The 18,356-nt window shown below is 41.0% G+C and overlaps 1 protein-coding gene across 6 annotated transcripts in view; it reads right to left on the bottom strand.

Annotated features, from left to right (window-relative positions):
* The window catches only part of UBR2 (ubiquitin protein ligase E3 component n-recognin 2), a 63,674-nt gene extending 58,359 nt beyond the window's left edge, over positions 1–5,315 (bottom strand). For all 6 annotated transcript variants that reach the window (XM_054398178.1, XM_054398204.1, XM_054398221.1 and 3 more), the window contains exon 1: positions 5,211–5,315. In XM_054398178.1, the coding sequence (XP_054254153.1) occupies positions 5,211–5,288 (78 nt within the window). In that variant the 5' untranslated portion in view covers positions 5,289–5,315. The remainder of the gene's footprint in view (positions 1–5,210) is intronic.
* Positions 5,316–18,356: the final 13,041 nt, after the last annotated feature.

An 18,356-nucleotide genomic window follows, 5' to 3' on the forward strand; every position in this document is an offset into this window, starting at 1 on the left:
CTAAATTCTTTAACGTTTCCCTCTGGGATGCATAACCAGTAATTTCTAGGATAAGGCCTAGACTATGCTGATTGCATTTGTTTGGGATGTAGACTAATGATGACAGCGGGTGACACAGAGGAGCAGTGGAAGCCTGGAGTTGGCAAGGAACAGGCAAAGACAAAAAGTACAAGGAGAACGGCCAACACAGCATTAGTTAACGTTCTCTCTTACTTAAATTCAACAAATTACCTACAAAAACGAGGAGATTTTGGGTTCTCCTAACACCAAAATAACTTATCTGAATTACTATTTCAAGTATGATGTTAGATCTGTGAATTCTTGCACTGGCGTGGCAAGGTTTTGGGAGCAACAGGACTACAAGGATGGCTCAATGGAGAAAGGAGCCCACCCTGGAGCACATTTGTTGGCAGGAATTGTGGCCCTGTGGAAGGGACACATGGTGAAGCAGTCTATGAAGAACAGTAGCCCAGTGGAGAAGTTCAGAGGACTGTCTCCCATGGGAGGGGCCTCACACTGGAACAGGGGAACAGTTTGAGGAGTCCTCTCCCAGAGGAGGAAGGAGCAGCACAGACGTGATGAACTGACTGCAACCCCTATTCCCTGTCCCCTCTGCCTGCTGTGGGGGAGGAGGGAGAAAAAATCAGAAGTGAAGCTAAACCCTGAAGAATGGCAGGTGGGGAAACATGTTTTGAAGATTTGGCTGTAGTTCCCATTATCCTACTCTGATTTGATTGGTAACAATTACTTTCACCCAAGTCAAGTCCGTTTTGCCCATAGTGGTAACTGGTGAACGATGTCTCCCAATCTTTATCTTGACTCACAAGTCGTCTGTTGTATTTTCTTTGCTTTGTCCAACTGAGGAAAGAAGTGTTAGAGCAGCTTTGGTGGGCACATGTGTCCAGCCAGGGTCAACCCAACCATTAACTGTGAAAAACAATGTTGACAGAATTTTTAAAAGTCACCAAACTACTGAACCTACTATCACAGGATATATCTGGTTGGAAGAGACCTCAAGGATCATCCAGTCCAACTCTTGACTCAGCACTAAATCATGTCCCTAAGCGCCAGGTCCACACACTTGAACACCCCCAGGGATGACGACTCCATCACTGCCCTTTCAGTGAAGAATTTCCTTATGTGCAGCCTAATCCTCACCTGGCCACTGAAAAACTTCACAGCTCTTTTTAGGGTTTTCTCCCTTGTATACACACACAGAGTCAAAAAAAAAATCCTTTAGGGGCAACACTTTTAAATTTCTGTCTTGTGGATTACAATTTTGTAAAGGTTTATGCTGTAAATTAAGGCTGCAAGGTTTTTGTAACAAACAAATGGCAGCAAGCACATAGTGCAAGTGTGCATTGATTAAATCCTGTGTTACATAAACATCCTTAGTATGCCATTTCTCATTGTAAATATGACAACCAGATACCCTTTGGCAACTTCAGAAAAAATTCAAAATCAACCTAAAACTGTACATGAAACTCAAGAATTAATTATTCCATAGAATCATAGAATCAATCAGGTTGGAAGAGACCTCCAAGATCATTCAGTCCAACCGATCACCCAGCCCTAAGCAATCAACTAGACCATGGCACTAAGTGCCTCACCCAGTCTCCTCTTGAACGTCTCCAGTGATGGCAACACCACCACCTCCCTGGGCAGCCCATTCCAATGGGCAATCACACTCTTTGTGAAGAGCTTCCTCCTAATATCCAGCCTATACCTCCCCTGGCACAACTTGAGACTGTGTCCTCTTGTTCTGCTGCTGGTTGCCTGGGAGAAGAGACCAACCCCCACCTGGCTACAGCCTCCCTTCAGGTAGTTGTAGACAGCAATGAGGTCACCCCTGAGCCTCCTCTTCTCCAGGCTAAACAATCCCAGCTCCCTCAGCCTCTCCTCATAGGTTTGTGTTCCAGGCCCCTCACCAGCTTCACTGCCCTTCTCTGGGCATGTTCCAGTACCTCAACATCCCTCTTGAATTGAGGAGCCCAAAATAAATTGGTTTGGTAATCAAATGTAACAGCCTGATTTACTCTAAATCTTTTATGACTTAAAGAATTTATGTTTGAGACAACACAGTTGTAGTAAGTTCTTCAGGATACAGACATCAGCAAAGCATTTGTGCCATTTAAGAATGATTGCATTTTTGCCCTTTTAAAAAACAAACAAACAAAAAAACCAAACCAAAACAAAAAAAAACCCACAATGTTGTACTATTTTCCATTACTGGAATATGTTTTCTAAAGCAGACCTTCATATTAAAATAACCAACTTGTCAGCATAGCTCTTAGAATAATAATCTTTCCTCACTTCCCTTTCCCTAAGTTTATTTCTTAAAATCACAATCTATCTACTAAATCTTTCTGTATTTTCTAGCTTTGATGGTCAAAGACCAGATTTTTTCCTAAGGAAGTCCACAGGAAAAGGTTGCCAAAAAAAGCCATATCCAACAATCTAAAAGTTCACAGATAATCTTCCCAATCTCACCAGGATTCAAAGAATCCACACAACAATGAAAAGATGTAAAGTTCTCATTATTAAGAATTTTTTCTTTTTAACTTTCCCTCTTGTCCTTTAATCATTTGTGCCAAATATCTACTACAGCCAGGAACTGACCCAATCACAGTGAAACAATCATTTAATAACATTTTCAGATTATTTTCTAGGACATACATTAGTTACTATGTCTGCATTTTTCTCAGCAAAATACCTTTTAATTTCAGCTTTTTAATTTAGTGGTACATTACTAATTTCTAGAAAATACACAGTGCATGTTAGGTACACTACAAGCTCAGACAAATACCTAGCCAGAGAAAATTCTTGCTCCTCAAGCAAACAGCTTTCCCATCCCCAAAATTCTGGGAGTAGTTGCCTGCAAGTTAGGGATGGTAACACTGAAAATCATTGCACCTTAATTTCTTTGTGGAACCAGTTCTAGACACATAATTGTGCATACAGTTTTGAAAATCAGATTCTGGCTAAAAGAATAACAGAAGGAACTACAGGCTGCTTAGGACAGGGAAACGCATCACCCTGAGTGGTACCCCTAAGGCAACTCACAGTGCTGTTGTGCATGTAAAAACTGTTGCTAGATATACATACAAATGCATACATACATACGTCGCACTGCCTTTCTAAATTGATACTCAGGAGGCAATGAACTGCAGCAAGACTATTCAGAACTTCGGAATTTGTTCTTTAACAAAAGCACTTCATGTTTAGGCAAGTTTCCCATTCATATTTGTCTGTCTTCTAAGCTGAAATCACACAGAAGAAAACCTAACATTCTACTAATCCAATAGAGGTTTTTATTAAAAAGGAAAGTGTATTCCTGTTCACTTCCTCCCCTCTCAGACTTACTCTCTTGCATCAATTTTTGACTGCCTTGAACAAAAAATCTCACATCAAATAATATTTTATGTAAGTAAATACCTAATGCTCTATCAGGGTTTCTACTAAATCCACATCCAAGTAAGACATTCCAAGGAAACAAAATGCACAACACAAATAAGCCATCAAACAACTCAGTTTAGCGTTCCAAAAGCTAAACAGTGTAATTTATTATATTCTTAATTATACAAATAAGCATTTGCCATGTAGGCTCATATTCTGATACAGTTATTTTATTGTTTTGATTGTTGTTCCTTAGAAATTTATCCTTAAGTTTGTTGCTATGAGGAATTGAAGTTTAAAGTGATATAACAACTGCTTTGGACTGATATTTGTTTTATTAATATCGGGCTATCAGCACAGTAATGCTACCATTAAAGGAGGGAGAAAAACAATGCTAAAACGTTGTTTACCTATGCATTGAGGCAGTACCAGCAGCATTTAGTTGCTAGCACACTGTAGATTTGAAAGTGATAGATCTCTGAAATATAGCTGGTGTTGGTGATGACAGAGGATAAAAATCAGAAAAAATTAGCTAAATTTCAAGATAGCACTTGTACCTATAGTGAGAGCCTAAATGTGTTCCACTTGGTGCACACCTCCCTTTGGTTTATCTATGATATGACCCAAAAAACCCCAATTGCTACTCACACAGCCAAAGTAGTTTGGGCTCAGCTTGGGCTACTTTATTAAGTGTTTGATGGAATTACTGGGTTTGCTGTTGAAGGGAAGGAAGACAAATCCTGGAGCTAAACTAGTTTGGATATAGCTAACTATGCCCATCTGCCCATCTAATTATACCTTTTCGCCTGCACTGCAGGTATAATCAGCATAACCTGAGGATTATCTAAATTATAACATTGTCTTTTATTTTCTTTTGGAAAGCAGCCAGCGTAGTTGTCATTGAGATACACACAGGCAGCTATTCAAGGTCTTATCCTAAAGTCCTGCATGTGAGGAGTCCCAACATTTTAACATATATACCCAGTTCCTCAAATGGACAAACGTCTACAAGATCCGACACCTATGTCAGACCTCACTTCCCTTTCTACTACTCCTCAAAAAAGTAGGAAAAAATAGATAAACAAAAGTCAATTATTTCAAGTATCACATTGACTTCACTAATACTTACTCTACAGGCATCTCATTCTCATAATTCTAAAGTGCAAGCTTTTGCCAGGACTGCGTATTAAATATTAGAGAGGAAAGGAGAACCTTCTAAAGAAAATTCAACACTACGAAGCGTAGTTGAGGGACAAACAGCGGAGAGGGGGGAAGGGATCTTCTCAAGTCCATGCATGATTGCCAGCAGAGAGATGTGAAAAGGCTGCAAAGCAAGTAGGAGAACTAAACTCCTCAGCTGTTCGCCTCCTCCCGTCGCCAGCGTTTGCGCCGCCAACTCCGACGAGGGACGGGGAATCGCGGCCGCCCTCGGCAGGGGCTGACCGCGTCTAGGCGCCTTGTTGGTGAGCCACCTGCGCCAGCCAGAACAACAGGAAAAGCTGGCTGCTCGCTGCCACCGATTTCGGCTGCTGCAACAGCGGAGCTAGCGACAACAGCAGGCTAAGGCCAGGAAGAGGCGCCGCTGCCAGCCAGGGGTGCCATCAATAACCCGCTCTGGCAGCGAGACCCCTTCACGGAGAGTCTGCTAGCACCCCGCCCCCGGGCACAGCCTCGCCCCGGATACAAGAGCGGCCCCTCGCCCTCGCGGCTTCACGGCCCGCCGGGCAGGCCAATGCCGCCCGCCGGCCTCGCAGCTCTCGCTCCTTCCTCCCCCAAGCACTTCTCGCCCTTCCGCCGCAGTCCCGCTGCCTCACCACGGCGATCTCCTCGGCAGAGCACTCCATCAGGCTCCTGTCAATGGCCTGCACCTCCGCCTCCAAATCCGCCGCCATCTTCGAACGCAGCCCCCGCACCGCCGAGGCAGGCAAAGACACCCGGAACCGGGCCCGTCCGGCCCGGGGAAACCACTTCCGCCCCGCCTCCACCCGGCACGTTACCGCCCAAAGGCGCCTCTCCGCCAGCGGGGCCTGCTGGGAGTTGTAGTCTTGTCCCCGGCGCGCCTCCGCTGGTCGGGGACGGTGTCTCGTGCTCAGGGCTGTGGTGCGGGACATTGCGAAGGCCCAACCTGGAGGCGAGGAGAGTGGGAGGCGGCCGGAGACGGGGCACATGGTGGTTTGACCTCTTCGTCTTCACCAGGGTGAAGCGATGCCCGCGGCAGGGGCCAGCTTTGGACTCGCTGGCAAAGTCAGGCGCACGCGGCTGGAGCCCGCTATTCCCTCACCGGCCCGGCTTGTCAGAGGGGCCTGCGGGAGAGAGGGCAGCAAGGGCTTCCAGGGAGGCCCTCTTAGCACTTGACATGGGTGGAAAAAACAAAGGTCCTGGGTAAATTATGTGATTCTGGCAACTACGGCTTTAAGTCAAATGTTACTAAGTAGCAGAAGCTATAAAATCCTCCTGCTGGGCAGTCCTCAATCCCTGGCTCCTACGGGGGCCACACATGATCCAAGCTGTAGTGTCATAGCTCAGCCTCACTAATTCAGGTAAGCCTTCAGGTCACCACCAACAAAACCAGCAAACAGTCACCTTCTGTAACTCTATTTCAGTTAACACAGGCTCTGCTGCTTACAAGGTCTTTCAAAAAACCTGTTGTACCACTGTTGCACCCACAGGCCTGTGTGTGTGTTGGTGCTGCACCACTGTAATTACAGTTGGGCCAAAAAAGCCAGCAGAAATGTCTAACTTTGTGTGGATGGCCACATGGCACCTAAGCACCTGCACAATCCATGGGCTTCACAATTCCATAGCTTACTCGGAATTTTTGTGTAGATCGAAGCATCATGCACAAACTAAATATTTCCACCTCTCACTCTCTGTCAGCCTTCATAGAGATAAGGACCCACTCTGCAGGAGCCTACTCTGGCAAATCCTGCTGAGGAAGTTTCTGCTCTGGACATTTTACCACCCCCAAAGTTAGAAACTGCATGGGAGGGGAATAAACTGGAAGGGAAGACAAACTGAGTTATAACTGCCCGAAGTACTAATTGAAGGTGGCCATGAATATTGTCTTTGCCAAACAGGATTAATTTACAACAAAACCATGCATTAAAAGTGAGTTCAAATTCACCACTTATATTCCTTAATTTTTCAGCATTTACTTGGTGGCTATCCATAGTTGGTCTTTCCCTTTTTTTGTCTCCTTTTTTCCTTCCTTCTCTCCATTCTCCCCTGAACTAATAATTTAAATAGTGTTTTACTCAAGGGAGATACATTTTCTGGTGTCTGTTCAAGCAGTAATAAATACATCTATGGCCATATATTAATATAAGGAAGAAGGTGGTATGCTCTGCAAGAGATTTAACGTTCCCTGCATCAGGGGGCAGCAGTGCACATTCGTGTATCAGTCATACTGCGTAAACACTTGATTCTGAAACCTCAAGGGTTTTTAAATTGTCGCATTTACTGTTTTGGGGAGTTCTGGGGAATTTGGAGATAAGAGAACGTCTGAAAAGACTGATTCTAAGAATTGAAAAAGATGGGTTTAGCCAGGCCTGAGGAAATCATAGGATGGTAAAACAATCTTTCAGAAAATTATTTTCACCTCCTAATATTCTAAGAATAAGCATAATTTCCTTTTGTCTGAGTGTACCCTTTCTATATGCAGGGTACATCTTTTTCCGTATTTATTTTTGTATAGCTTGCCACTTTTTGAGTAATAGTTTTTAGAACATGGAAAATAATTATATATTCCTTAGAAGATCAGTAAAGCCCACACTGCTTCTCATTCATGTGCTGTTGATGCCTAAGGAATAGAGATCATGACACTCCTTTGGAGGAAGGCAGAGGGTGAAAAAAAAAGCTGTGTGATTTAATTATCCTCCTTCTGGGCTGCATGAAAATGTTAGAAAAATCCTGGAGTTTGGTAATGTGAAAGGTGTCTTATTTTACATAGAAAGGTGAGTAACCCAAGCCATTATTTCCATACAAACATAACTTCCTGGGTATAGTTTTTTTATAACTTTAGGTAGAATTTTCCATAACTTTTAGACTGTGTCATCAACTTCATAAGCAAAGATACTATTCAAATTCAGGAACAATAATTAAGGTTGAGTAGACTGCCTTTATCTTCTGCCAAAAAGCCTAACTCTTCTGAGGTTTATTGTCAGATAGAAATTAAAGAAAAGAAATCTAGAGAATTTAATATTTCAACAGGGTTAGGAGTAGTAGGTTAGTAGTAAACCTTTCCCTGCTTTATGTGATACATATCTGGGTCTCACCTCACTGTATGTCAGTACATAAGATAGCCCACAAAATGCTATATACTGTGGTTATGAATGATGTCATACATCCTATATCAGCTGACTTAATCTGTGTAACCACTACTCGTCATTAAAAATGAAACAAAACAACAACAACAAAATACACATACGCCTCACAAACAAAACAAAATGCTACTTTGACTGGGGTCAGTTAACTTGATTAGGTTCCAGTATTTTTAATAAATGCTGTATCCATTAAAACTGCAATATAAATAATCATAATTGAGCAAATATTAATTATTACAGTGGAGACTGATGTTTTCCTTTCAAAAAACTCTTTCAGAAGCTTCTAATGAAACAGGATCTTTCACACTAGAAGACTGCCTCTCAATGCCAGCCCAACAGAAGTTACCAGTGGTGTCAAGCTGAAGTTCAGCTATGTTGAAGTATAAGGGGCTTCCAGGAGAGTATGCTCCAAAGAGGTGCTCTTCTTACAGAAATTATCATCTTGGCTGAGTGCTGCTTGAATGTAATTATCTTCAAGGCCTGTTGCATTTGCGAACAGGAATGGATGAAATCATAAGGCAAAGGAACCTTGGAGGGAATTTTTAAGTGTCTGGTTTGCTGGCCTGTTCACTGTACCTTAGATGAAGTCAATATCACTGTATTAATTTGAATATTAAAAAGACACATATTGCAAATCTAGACTTCAGGGCTAGATGTCTTCTTTATAGACTCATAAAAATAAAATGCTGTTTAATTTTCCCCACACTGATGGATTTTTCTGGAAATCATTAGGATAGGCAAGTCTTGTGGAGAGGATTCAGAAATCTTTCTATTCTCAGTGATTAAGTTCCTCTTCTGGTATATTTAAAATATATTTTTTAAGCATTTATTTCCTTTTCTGCTCTCTAAAACAAGCTGCAGTTATGACTTAATTTCAAAGTTTAACTATTAAAGCAAATGATCAGCATTTTGCTGCATTAAGTCAGTGTTACTTACCTATATCTAAGATGATTACCCTGCAAAAACATTTGTATCTCTTTAATCTTCCCTAAGCAAGCAACCATGTCTACCAAATAAAGCATGCATCTAAATTTAGGGTTATATTTTCAACAACAGTATTTTTGATAAAACAGTTTGCTTAGCAGATACTGAATGACTAAAGTAGTTATTTTTACATTGCAAATATAATTTTTAAAGCCATTATCATTTACATGGTTTCCCTCCCTTCCTCTCCAGTGCTGGATGAGGTAGGTTTATAGCCACCATCTCCTACATTGTCTTCAGATAAATTCAGATGGTAATTCTTTTATTTCTGTACTGCCAATTTCAATGATAAATTATGCTGACCGAAATAGAATTTTGCCTGTGATAATGTTAATTAAAAGATGAATTGTGAATGAGGTGAACAATGACACTCAGTACTTGGTGGATTGATAAGACATAGTTCACTAAGCAAGACATTATTCAGAACAAAAGAGCACATGGTAATCTGCAAACACAGGTTATTTTTAGGAATTCAGTTCAGAATTAGAGTATTAAAAATACTATCTGACAAACTGTGGGCAATTCTTTGTTCCTTGGAGGTACAAGTGCTATAATATCAGCCCTTTTAGCAATAAATCAGGATAATCTCATTACTTCACCCTGCATTGTCTTTGCATGGTTTTATACTGTAGGTGTACAATATTCAAAACACAATGTCAAGAAAAGTGATTAAAGAAAGATACTAAAACCAGAGCATATTGCATAATAGCCGTGAACATAGGAGACATCATGGAAAGCATAAAGGTACTGTGGCCATCTTCCTATCTGGCGAATGCTCTCTGTAAGTCTAACAAAGGCAGTTACATAACTGATTTTTATTGCATTAGGCAACAGCAATATTGCTAAGCAAACCAATGTGTAGAATTAGAAAGCTTCTTCCACAGTGGAAATGAATAAAAAACACAGAGGAAGGGTTTTCACTTAATATCCAGTAAGAGAGCAGGGCAAGTGGGTGTGTATCTTCATTAGTGGATCATGTCAGGGTGACAACATGATTTATTCTCATCACGCAGCGTCTTAGAAAAAATACAGTGCAAACTCAGTCTGTGATCATTTCACTGCTTTCTGTAGTGTGAAACATCAACAGTATAGAGCTCATGCTGGTAAATTAAAATGCCAGCCTCTAAAAGAGATTTAATGGAAGCTAAGATAATAGTCAGTAATGAGTTGTTCAGGAGAAAAAAATTAACGTGGGAGCAAAGGGGAAAAAATACCCTAAAATGTGCCTAATCTAATTTGTTTTCACTGTAAATTCAGAGCACTGCTAGTGTATATTTAGACATAGGAAGTTAATACAAAGAGGTCTGTGAACTGATACTGAGAAAGCCCTAAATTTTGGTGCATGGGTGGTCAGATTTGACACCTAGGAAGGTGCAAGCACAGCTTTAAAGTCTTGCTGTAGTTAACACCCTTCCTTCATGCTTATTCACTGATACCAATGAACATATAGGCTTATGTTGCAACCTTTCCCTTAGCAGGCCTTTCTTTTGCGTGACCGAATATTTTTTCAAGCTTGAACAAACTTAATTATCCTTGAGACTTCTGCACTAGTATTTGTGTGACAAACAAAGTGATAGGAAGGAGGTTATATAGACAGGCAGCCACCCATGTGAAGTATAACTGTGTATCCTACACTACTATAGGACCAGACTTTTAAACCCCTGCAATAAGAAAGAGTAGTCATGGTATTTAGCATTACATCATCTGAAGCACAAGAAAGTGTATTGCCAAAGTTCAGAGAGCTAAACCTGTTTTAATGGGTGTAGGATATGGTGGAATTAGATTGGTTAAGCAGTGCTGCTACAACAGAAGAGGACCTTCTGAGTCATGACCGCTTTGGTGGCTGCCTTTGCAGGAGTCTTGGTCTTGAGCAGAAGAAAAAAATCTTGCTTTTCCATATTTGCTGCACTAGGTGGCAATACGCTGCACAGGCATGGCAATGCAGAAGTCCTCTGCTGCTGCTTCCACTCCTAGCCCTCACCAGCTCCCACTCGCTCCAGTCTGCAACCGGAAGGGTGTGGGTGGTGGGACTGGAGGAGCCATCCAACTTCTGATTTCTTTCTCTCAAATCAGGCTTTAACTGCTTACTGACTGGTACTTGGGAAAATTCAAGACATTTTTGGAATGAGTCAGGTGTTAGAAGACAAGAAATGTGCTGTGATGTGCCTGAGGGCCATGGATAGGGCCTTGGGTGGTAGGAGTGAGAGAAGACAGAGGGAAGCAGGACCGGCTGAGGAATCACCTGCAGAGCTGGTGGCAGGACTACCACAGCTCGGTCATCCTTTGGCAGAAGAAACTGGAGCAACCACCTCTAGCAAGGTGCACCTATAGCAATTCAGACGAGCTTCTGGGTGTCATGAACTGCTGGACACTGCAATGGTGCCACTCTATGACATTGCTGATAGAGACAACAACTGACACTGAACTGCTGGAGGAAGAGTTCTTGCCTCCATCTGAAACCACATTTATGTGCAGTTATGTGGGGGACGCATAGAGGAAATGGGAACATGCAGCCCACAAGCAAAGACAAGGTGGATGAAAGATTTATCTGGGAATATGAAAATGCTTTGAACAAGCAAATGAACTCTTCTTCTTTTCCCCTTCATTCGCATAACAGAGCAATTTTAAATTAGAACAGGTTGTAACAGATTTAATTTAGATCACCATGGTGCCTAGTGTAATGCTACATCATTTTCTAGTTTATCTTTTCCTGTGATTTTAAAGGGCTAAACTCTTTTAAATTGTGAATTTGTGATAGAATGTATGGCTGCTAGACAGTCCTAACCAATTAGAAATTTTTTTTACTGCACCGTGATTAATTTTGTTAGATAAAACTACTGAAATATAACTGAAGGTAGAAATAAAATGCATTTACGTGCTGTACAATCATGATTTACTCCTCAGAGATGCATTTAACGCTGTCTCCAGCAGAACAGCTTCATCCATTTTCCAAACATTCATTTGTTTATTTCAAGATTAGTCTCAGTTATAAACAGACACTAAATCACCTCCAGGCCCTAATACATTGTAATGAAGTATTGTAAACCATGTAGTATGTTGGTTTAAACAGTGTAATCAGAAAGCAACAAAACCATTTTCTCCTGGCTCTTGCTGGCTCCCTGACTTCTTCTGTCTGTTCAAAGAAAAGTTCTTTTTAGTCTGTAAATGTCAAGGTCAATCAGAGGTCAAGTTTGTGCTTTTGAGCCGTGGTTCCTTTCAGGTTATTGGCTTTGTTTTATTACTGAAAGAAGCCATCCATTTTGGCATATAGAGCAAAGAAGTCATGTAATCCTATTAAATAAAAAACCAACATGTACAAATAATGGTGAAGGTTTGACAATTGCACAAAAGCCCCATTTTTCTGCCCATAGTTAAGCCCGTGCTGAGTAATTAATGGTCCTTCTATGAGCCTGTCTTCACTGGGAAAACTGCCTAACTAGTTTTCAAAACACTCGCTTGAAAACTGGTTACAAGCTCAGCTAAATGTCCCTTTCAGGCAAGCTGGCGTCTTTCTACTGCGATGCTCAGGAGTGGGAGGGGGCAGAAGAGGCTAACTGTCACCTTCTATCTCACAACAGAAAATGGCACAGAAGCAGACAGGCACAATCCAAGGCAGAGGATTTTTGGAAGCAGAGAGCATTAAATTAACAAGGAAGAAGGAGGGAAGCATCTGTAGAGAATTAAAGATAAAAGGAGGTACTTTAAGTTATTAGAAAGTAAACTCACTTTGTTGACAATAGAGAGAAGGAGCAGAAAGCCAGGGTTACAGCACGCAAGTTGAGATGTAACTGGATCATTATGTACTGGGCACAAAATCCAAGACAAAAAATTAACTACAAATATCTCACTGATTTCCTTATGAAGAATGTTTATGCATAGTGCAAGGTCAGTAGAAGAAAAAAAAATAGGCAGAGGAAACGAGGTATAAACAGAGGTTAAAATGGAGTAAAGAAATGTAAAGAAAACTGTCTTCACAGTCGTACCTAATGTAAAGAAAACTGTCTTCACTGTGGTATCTAACCAAGGAAAAATGCTGAGGATTTTTGTGTTCAATTAATTGTGATCAGATGTAAACTACAGGATTGCATCACTGTTGGTTCTACTTGTCACTTTGTTGAGGGCAGTCAACTACAGTGGATGGAAACTCCTGAAGCTGTGCAAAACCCAGTTTTCATAAGCAACATTCATAACATTATTTTCACATCTCTCAGACAAGCATATAGCTTATCACAACCTTAATATCTCTGCTGGCAAACCAAAACATTACCATTCTAGAGCCTATGCAAGCATATGAAGTGACTGGATCTATTACTAATAAAAAGAGATGAGCTGATTTAGAGTGCAGATAGCAATTGCAGATAAGATGAACTGCATGAAATGTAGGCGGGAGCTGCAGAAATGAACACCAAAGCAGACATACAATTGAATGTAATAAACATTACAGAAGTGGAAATGGGAAACAGAAATCTACATTACCCAGATTGTAAAACAAGCCTTACGAAAAGCCAGACAGTAAAAGCTTCCAGCCTATTATATTGCAAGGTCAGAGAGACAACAAAGATGCTTGAAGCTTAAGTGTGGAACAGGTCCAAGATCTTCAGATCTTTTAATAGGAAGGGAAAAATACTGGCACATCATTGGGGAAGGACCTCCACACAGGACTGCTCTTTAAACAGACTCAGCAAGAATGGCCTCTAATGGCACAGTCTTAAAACAAATCTGGCAGGAGCTTCTCTCAGTCCTGCGTTTGCCCTTTGGCTTGAGCATATTTTAAGAAGGCCATGGCTTAGTACGAATAATTAGGACTGAATTTATTTTTTTGTCTTCCTTTGTTCACAGCACATCACTGAAGTAGTGCAAAGAAAGTGAAACACACCCACAACTCCTCTTCTGGGGATTTCCTCAACTGATACACCATCAATGTATAATTAGCTCCTTTGCCACTCTCTGGGGTGCAGAGGAATTATCAGTGTCTCAATCTTCAGCTAGATTAGTCAGCTGATGTGGTACTCAAAACAAAAATCCATGAAGCTGTAACTGTCTCAAGAGGGTTTAGAGGAGACGTTCACATGATAAGAGGCCATAGAAATTGTGAAATACATACCCAGAGAAGTGCAAATGCATGCCTCCTTATTGTTAGAATTTCTGAATAAAGAGAAATGGATTCTGCAGACCAACACATTAACTGAAGTAAATGTCAATTTGAGAAAGCTCTTTCTCCTCCCTAGATGTGATTCCCCATATTTCTTCAACATTTTCTATCAAGCTAGCAATGTTGTGGGTACTGCAGACTAAGAGATGAACATTCTGGTCCCTAGGTTATCCAGTTATCACTGGGGGATTCCCAGGGAGCTCTCAGATACATGAAGAAAAATCGGTATTAAAGATGAGTAGAAGAAAACTTTGGAGACTCTCATAGCAAAATTCTACATGTTAGTGACCTAGAAGTGAGTCTTGTTTTTTCCCTCTGAAAACAATCTTATTCTTAATTTGCACTATTATTTCACTTCTCAACAGAACAGACCTGAAAGTCTGAGACCTTTAGTGTAATAGACTGTTTCAGCCTGCATCTGAAGCACTACACATAGATTGTTTTGGAGACACTCTGCTTAATTTCCCAGCTTCCATATTTGTTTGGAGACTTGCAGGCCATTTGAATGGGATGGAGATAGTTTCTTCACCTCTAGAATCAAAATTTGTCCATCAGAAAGCATGTTATAAGACTCAGCACATTTATCTGTCCCTGGATTTACTTGTCATCTGCTGCACTGGATGAAAAACTCTCATCTATAAAGCAAATTGCTTTTCCTTTACTATCAATTTTGTTAACCTGCTTTACAGGGATCCCTTGCAGTTCTCTGTCTCACTGCAGCTATATAGCAACTCCACCACATTTTCTGCTTTCTGTTTTTCAGTCCAGCTCTTACCTCCTTAAATGTTTTGGAGCCACTAAAAAAAAAACACTGACACAGAAATGTAAATGTGCTTGTCTTCTACTGTAAGTGCATTTTCATCACTGTAAAAACGTGAAATGATACAGGTTATTTAAATTTGATGTTGTAAAGTGCCTTACAACACTATAAACAGAGTGCACTGTACATATAATCAACATACAAAATGAGCCTAGCCATGGCTCAAGGCAAGACCTTATCACTCTCTACAACTACCTGATTGGAGGTTGTAGAGATGGGTGTTGGTCTTTTCTCCCAAGTAAGAAGCAATAGGACAAGAGGAAACAGCCTAAAGTTGAAGCGGGAGAGGTTTAAAGTAGACATTAGGAAAAAATCTTCACTGGAAGGGTTGGTAAGCATTAAACAGGCTGCCCAGGGAGTCACCATCCCCAGAGGTGTTTAAAAAGACATGTAGGTATGATGTCTAGTGGTGGACTTGGCTTTGTTAGGTTAAAAGTTGGACTTCATGATCTTAAAGGTCTTCTCCAACCTCAACAATTCTGTGTTAGTTAATAGCATTTTTTAAAATCATAACAGCGATATCCTTGCATTTAAAATATCTATCTGCCTACTCTCACATATGCAAGGAACAAATAAGTAAGAAGAAGTGAGAACAAGAAGTAACTGATATATATGACTATAAGACTTGTAGAAAAATTCAGGTTACAATTCTGAATTGGAAAGTTTAGACCAGAAGATGTGGATGGTTGTTTTCTTTTAAAGTCCTTCAATAAACCGTACACAAAGTACATTCAACTCTGCATAAAATAAGCAAAATAATTTGCTTCTGTAACAAGGAGCAGGGAATAGAAAGCTGAGAAACTGCTTAAAGAAATCCAGTAAAAAGTACAAAGACTTAGGAGACTTGGTTTCATACTTTAGCTCTGCAGCTACTTTCCTGGATGACACTGGACCACTGCTGTCCCCTAGTTTACCCATGGAGACATTTTTGGTCCTTAATTGTAAGATCTTCTCAGATCTACTTATACAAAAAGCTGTAACAGAGGGAGTGGTTTTACAGTTTAGAATAGCTCAAAACACACCATCCACTTAAAATCTGGAAATTATTTAAAAAAAAGAAAAGATGAGATTTTCACTTCTGTTAGTTTCAGAAAGATACCAGAGTTTTATGTTTATGTATTTGTAATGTATGTAATATAATTGTAATGTATGTAATATAAGTTATATAATATGTATATGATATACACACTTGAAAATTTATAAATACATATGTTAGTGTATTTTATAAAATAAAATAAAACATTTCCTCTTCTCCAGCATGTGAAAAAAACACACAGACTGGAGCACTGCTCACTAAGACGTGATCCTGCAAGATGGTCCACATCACTGTGTCTCTTGCACACACATGTATATGCCCACAGAGGCATCCTGACAGCATGATAATATAAGTGGTTCTTCCAAAAGGAACAGGAACTGCAACAGATCAAATGAAGCAGGAATGTCCCCTTTAGAGCTCCCAATGTCTCCAGCTCATCTTCCTCTCTAGGGCTCACACACAGTTGCAAGATAGTAATAGTGTCATTGAAAAAAAACCTGTCATCACTATTTCTAACATGCCTGTTAACTTCTTCATCAAAACATTCCCAAGCACTTTCACAGGCTTTAATTTGCTTCAGGACATCCCTGCAAAGTGGCAGAGCATCTCCTGTGTGCCTAGCTGCAGGGAGATACAGGAAGGTCCAAGGTGGGTCTCACTGAGAGCTACCTTGAGGAGCTGTCATCTAGCAGCACCTAGCTCCACCAGCAACAGGCCAGAGCCAGGCAGTTCACATGGGCTGTACTGGAGGAACACCTCAGTGACTGACTCATAGACAGGCAGCTCTAAGCTTTGTTAAAAAATTCCTGAGAGTCAAGCTGAGAGAAAACCAGTGCTTGTGGACTTCCAGAGCTGACCACGGTGCAAACAGCAATGAGGGTTCACTTTTCCTTTTTATTTTTTTGGGTTTGTTGCCTGGACTGACCTTCTTAAAGAACATCTTACCTGCTAGATGAGACAGCAGCCATGGCTTCATGACAATGAAAGGCAATTTAAACTGGTACAGCTGCAAGTCCTGTCCTTGAACATCCAACCTTGCCTCCTTTTCTGTTACTCATCTGGCTGACTCGGTGAAGCAATTTCAGGGAAAAATTACAGAGGGTTTGTGGCAGCACTGGGAAGTGATCTTGCTGTCTGCGGGAGCAGTGAGCGTCAGTGTTGGGTGCAACCAGGAGGCAAAATGATGTAGCTGGAGGCAGTAGCTTGCAAAGGCAACAGTAGGGCCTTAGCCATGGTCATTTACTTTGGGTTTAGCCTTCATGGAAAGACACCCAGTGGGCAGCACTGTCACCATCAGTCTGAGCGACAGCAGCATGCTTTCATACTCTTCTATCCTTGGCACATTTTCTGCACCATTCCTTATACTGTGCAATCAGTAAACTGATCTCACTGAAAATAAATCATCAAAAATAAAAGTATTAGATTCAGATTTAATATTAGGAAGAAATTCTTCACTATGAGGGTGGTGAGACACTGGAACAGGTTGCTTAGGGAAGTGGTAGAAGCTCCATCCTTGGAGGTTTTTAAGGCCAGGCTGGGTGTGGCTCTGGACAGCCTGATCTCGTGTGAGGTGTCCCTGCCCATGACAGAGGGGTTGGAACTAAGTAATCCTTGAGGTCCCTTCCAACCCTAACAATTCTATGATTCTTTTTCAGTATTAGTTTTCAAATGGTGGCAGCACAGGCTGAGATCAGATTAGGCTGCTCATATCTGGTATCAGAGCAGCCATTTCACTGAACGAGAGACAATTCAGATCAGCAAAGCTTCATTGCTGTTTGTCTGACACAGGCCTATTCCTCATCCAGGTGGAGGGAGCAGGCAAAGGAAAGTACTCAGTAGTTCACAGTAGCTGGGGTCCTCATGCATTTCTGCTAAAAATTATTCAGCTCATTTTCAACCTTGGCCATTTTTCCTAACTTGAAAAGGATGTGGTAAGAAGTGTCACCAAAGAGCACAAGCTGGTTTATCCTGGAAGCTCCCAATGTCCTGAGCTTCCTGGGAAGAGCACCTGAAAGGAAGAAACACTGTACTTGAATGTACATGAAGGCAAGAAGCACCAAGGCCAAAGAGAGGTTGCTAATCTTACCTTTGAACAAAGCAGAGATGCACAGTCTCTTGACGACAGGGACACCTGGACTCATATACTTGCCAATTCCTGAGCCAATCCATTGCCAACTGTCATTTATTCTTTTTATGTACAAGTATGCAGGATGCTGTAGGTATTTCCCTTGTGATGCACAAGGAATGTGATCACAGAAAACATGTTTAGCTTTTTAAACTATTCTGACTCTACTAGTGTCACTCCTGTAAAGACCCAGTATTTCTTATTTATCTAACAGGAAAGATACTGACTGAATCCAAGGGATTCAATGACACCAAACATGTTTAGAAGGGAAAGAACCAGCTCACAAATGTAAACGAAAACCCAAACATTTAGCCAAGAAGTGATCAGTAACTACATAAGCACAACTGATAGCAGAGGACTTACTAGCCATTTCTTGAAATCTCCATAATGACTTTTTAAAACTATTATTCTGGAAAATAAACTTTGACTAAGCAGGTTATAATCTCAAATACTACAGTTCACATTATGTAGGATGTCAGATTGTGAGACTGACATGCTTCTAATCCTACATCCTGTATCAG

Source organism: Indicator indicator, chromosome 2 (genome assembly GCF_027791375.1).
Source record: "Indicator indicator isolate 239-I01 chromosome 2, UM_Iind_1.1, whole genome shotgun sequence".
In the NCBI taxonomy this organism is placed as follows: domain Eukaryota; kingdom Metazoa; phylum Chordata; class Aves; order Piciformes; family Indicatoridae; genus Indicator; species Indicator indicator.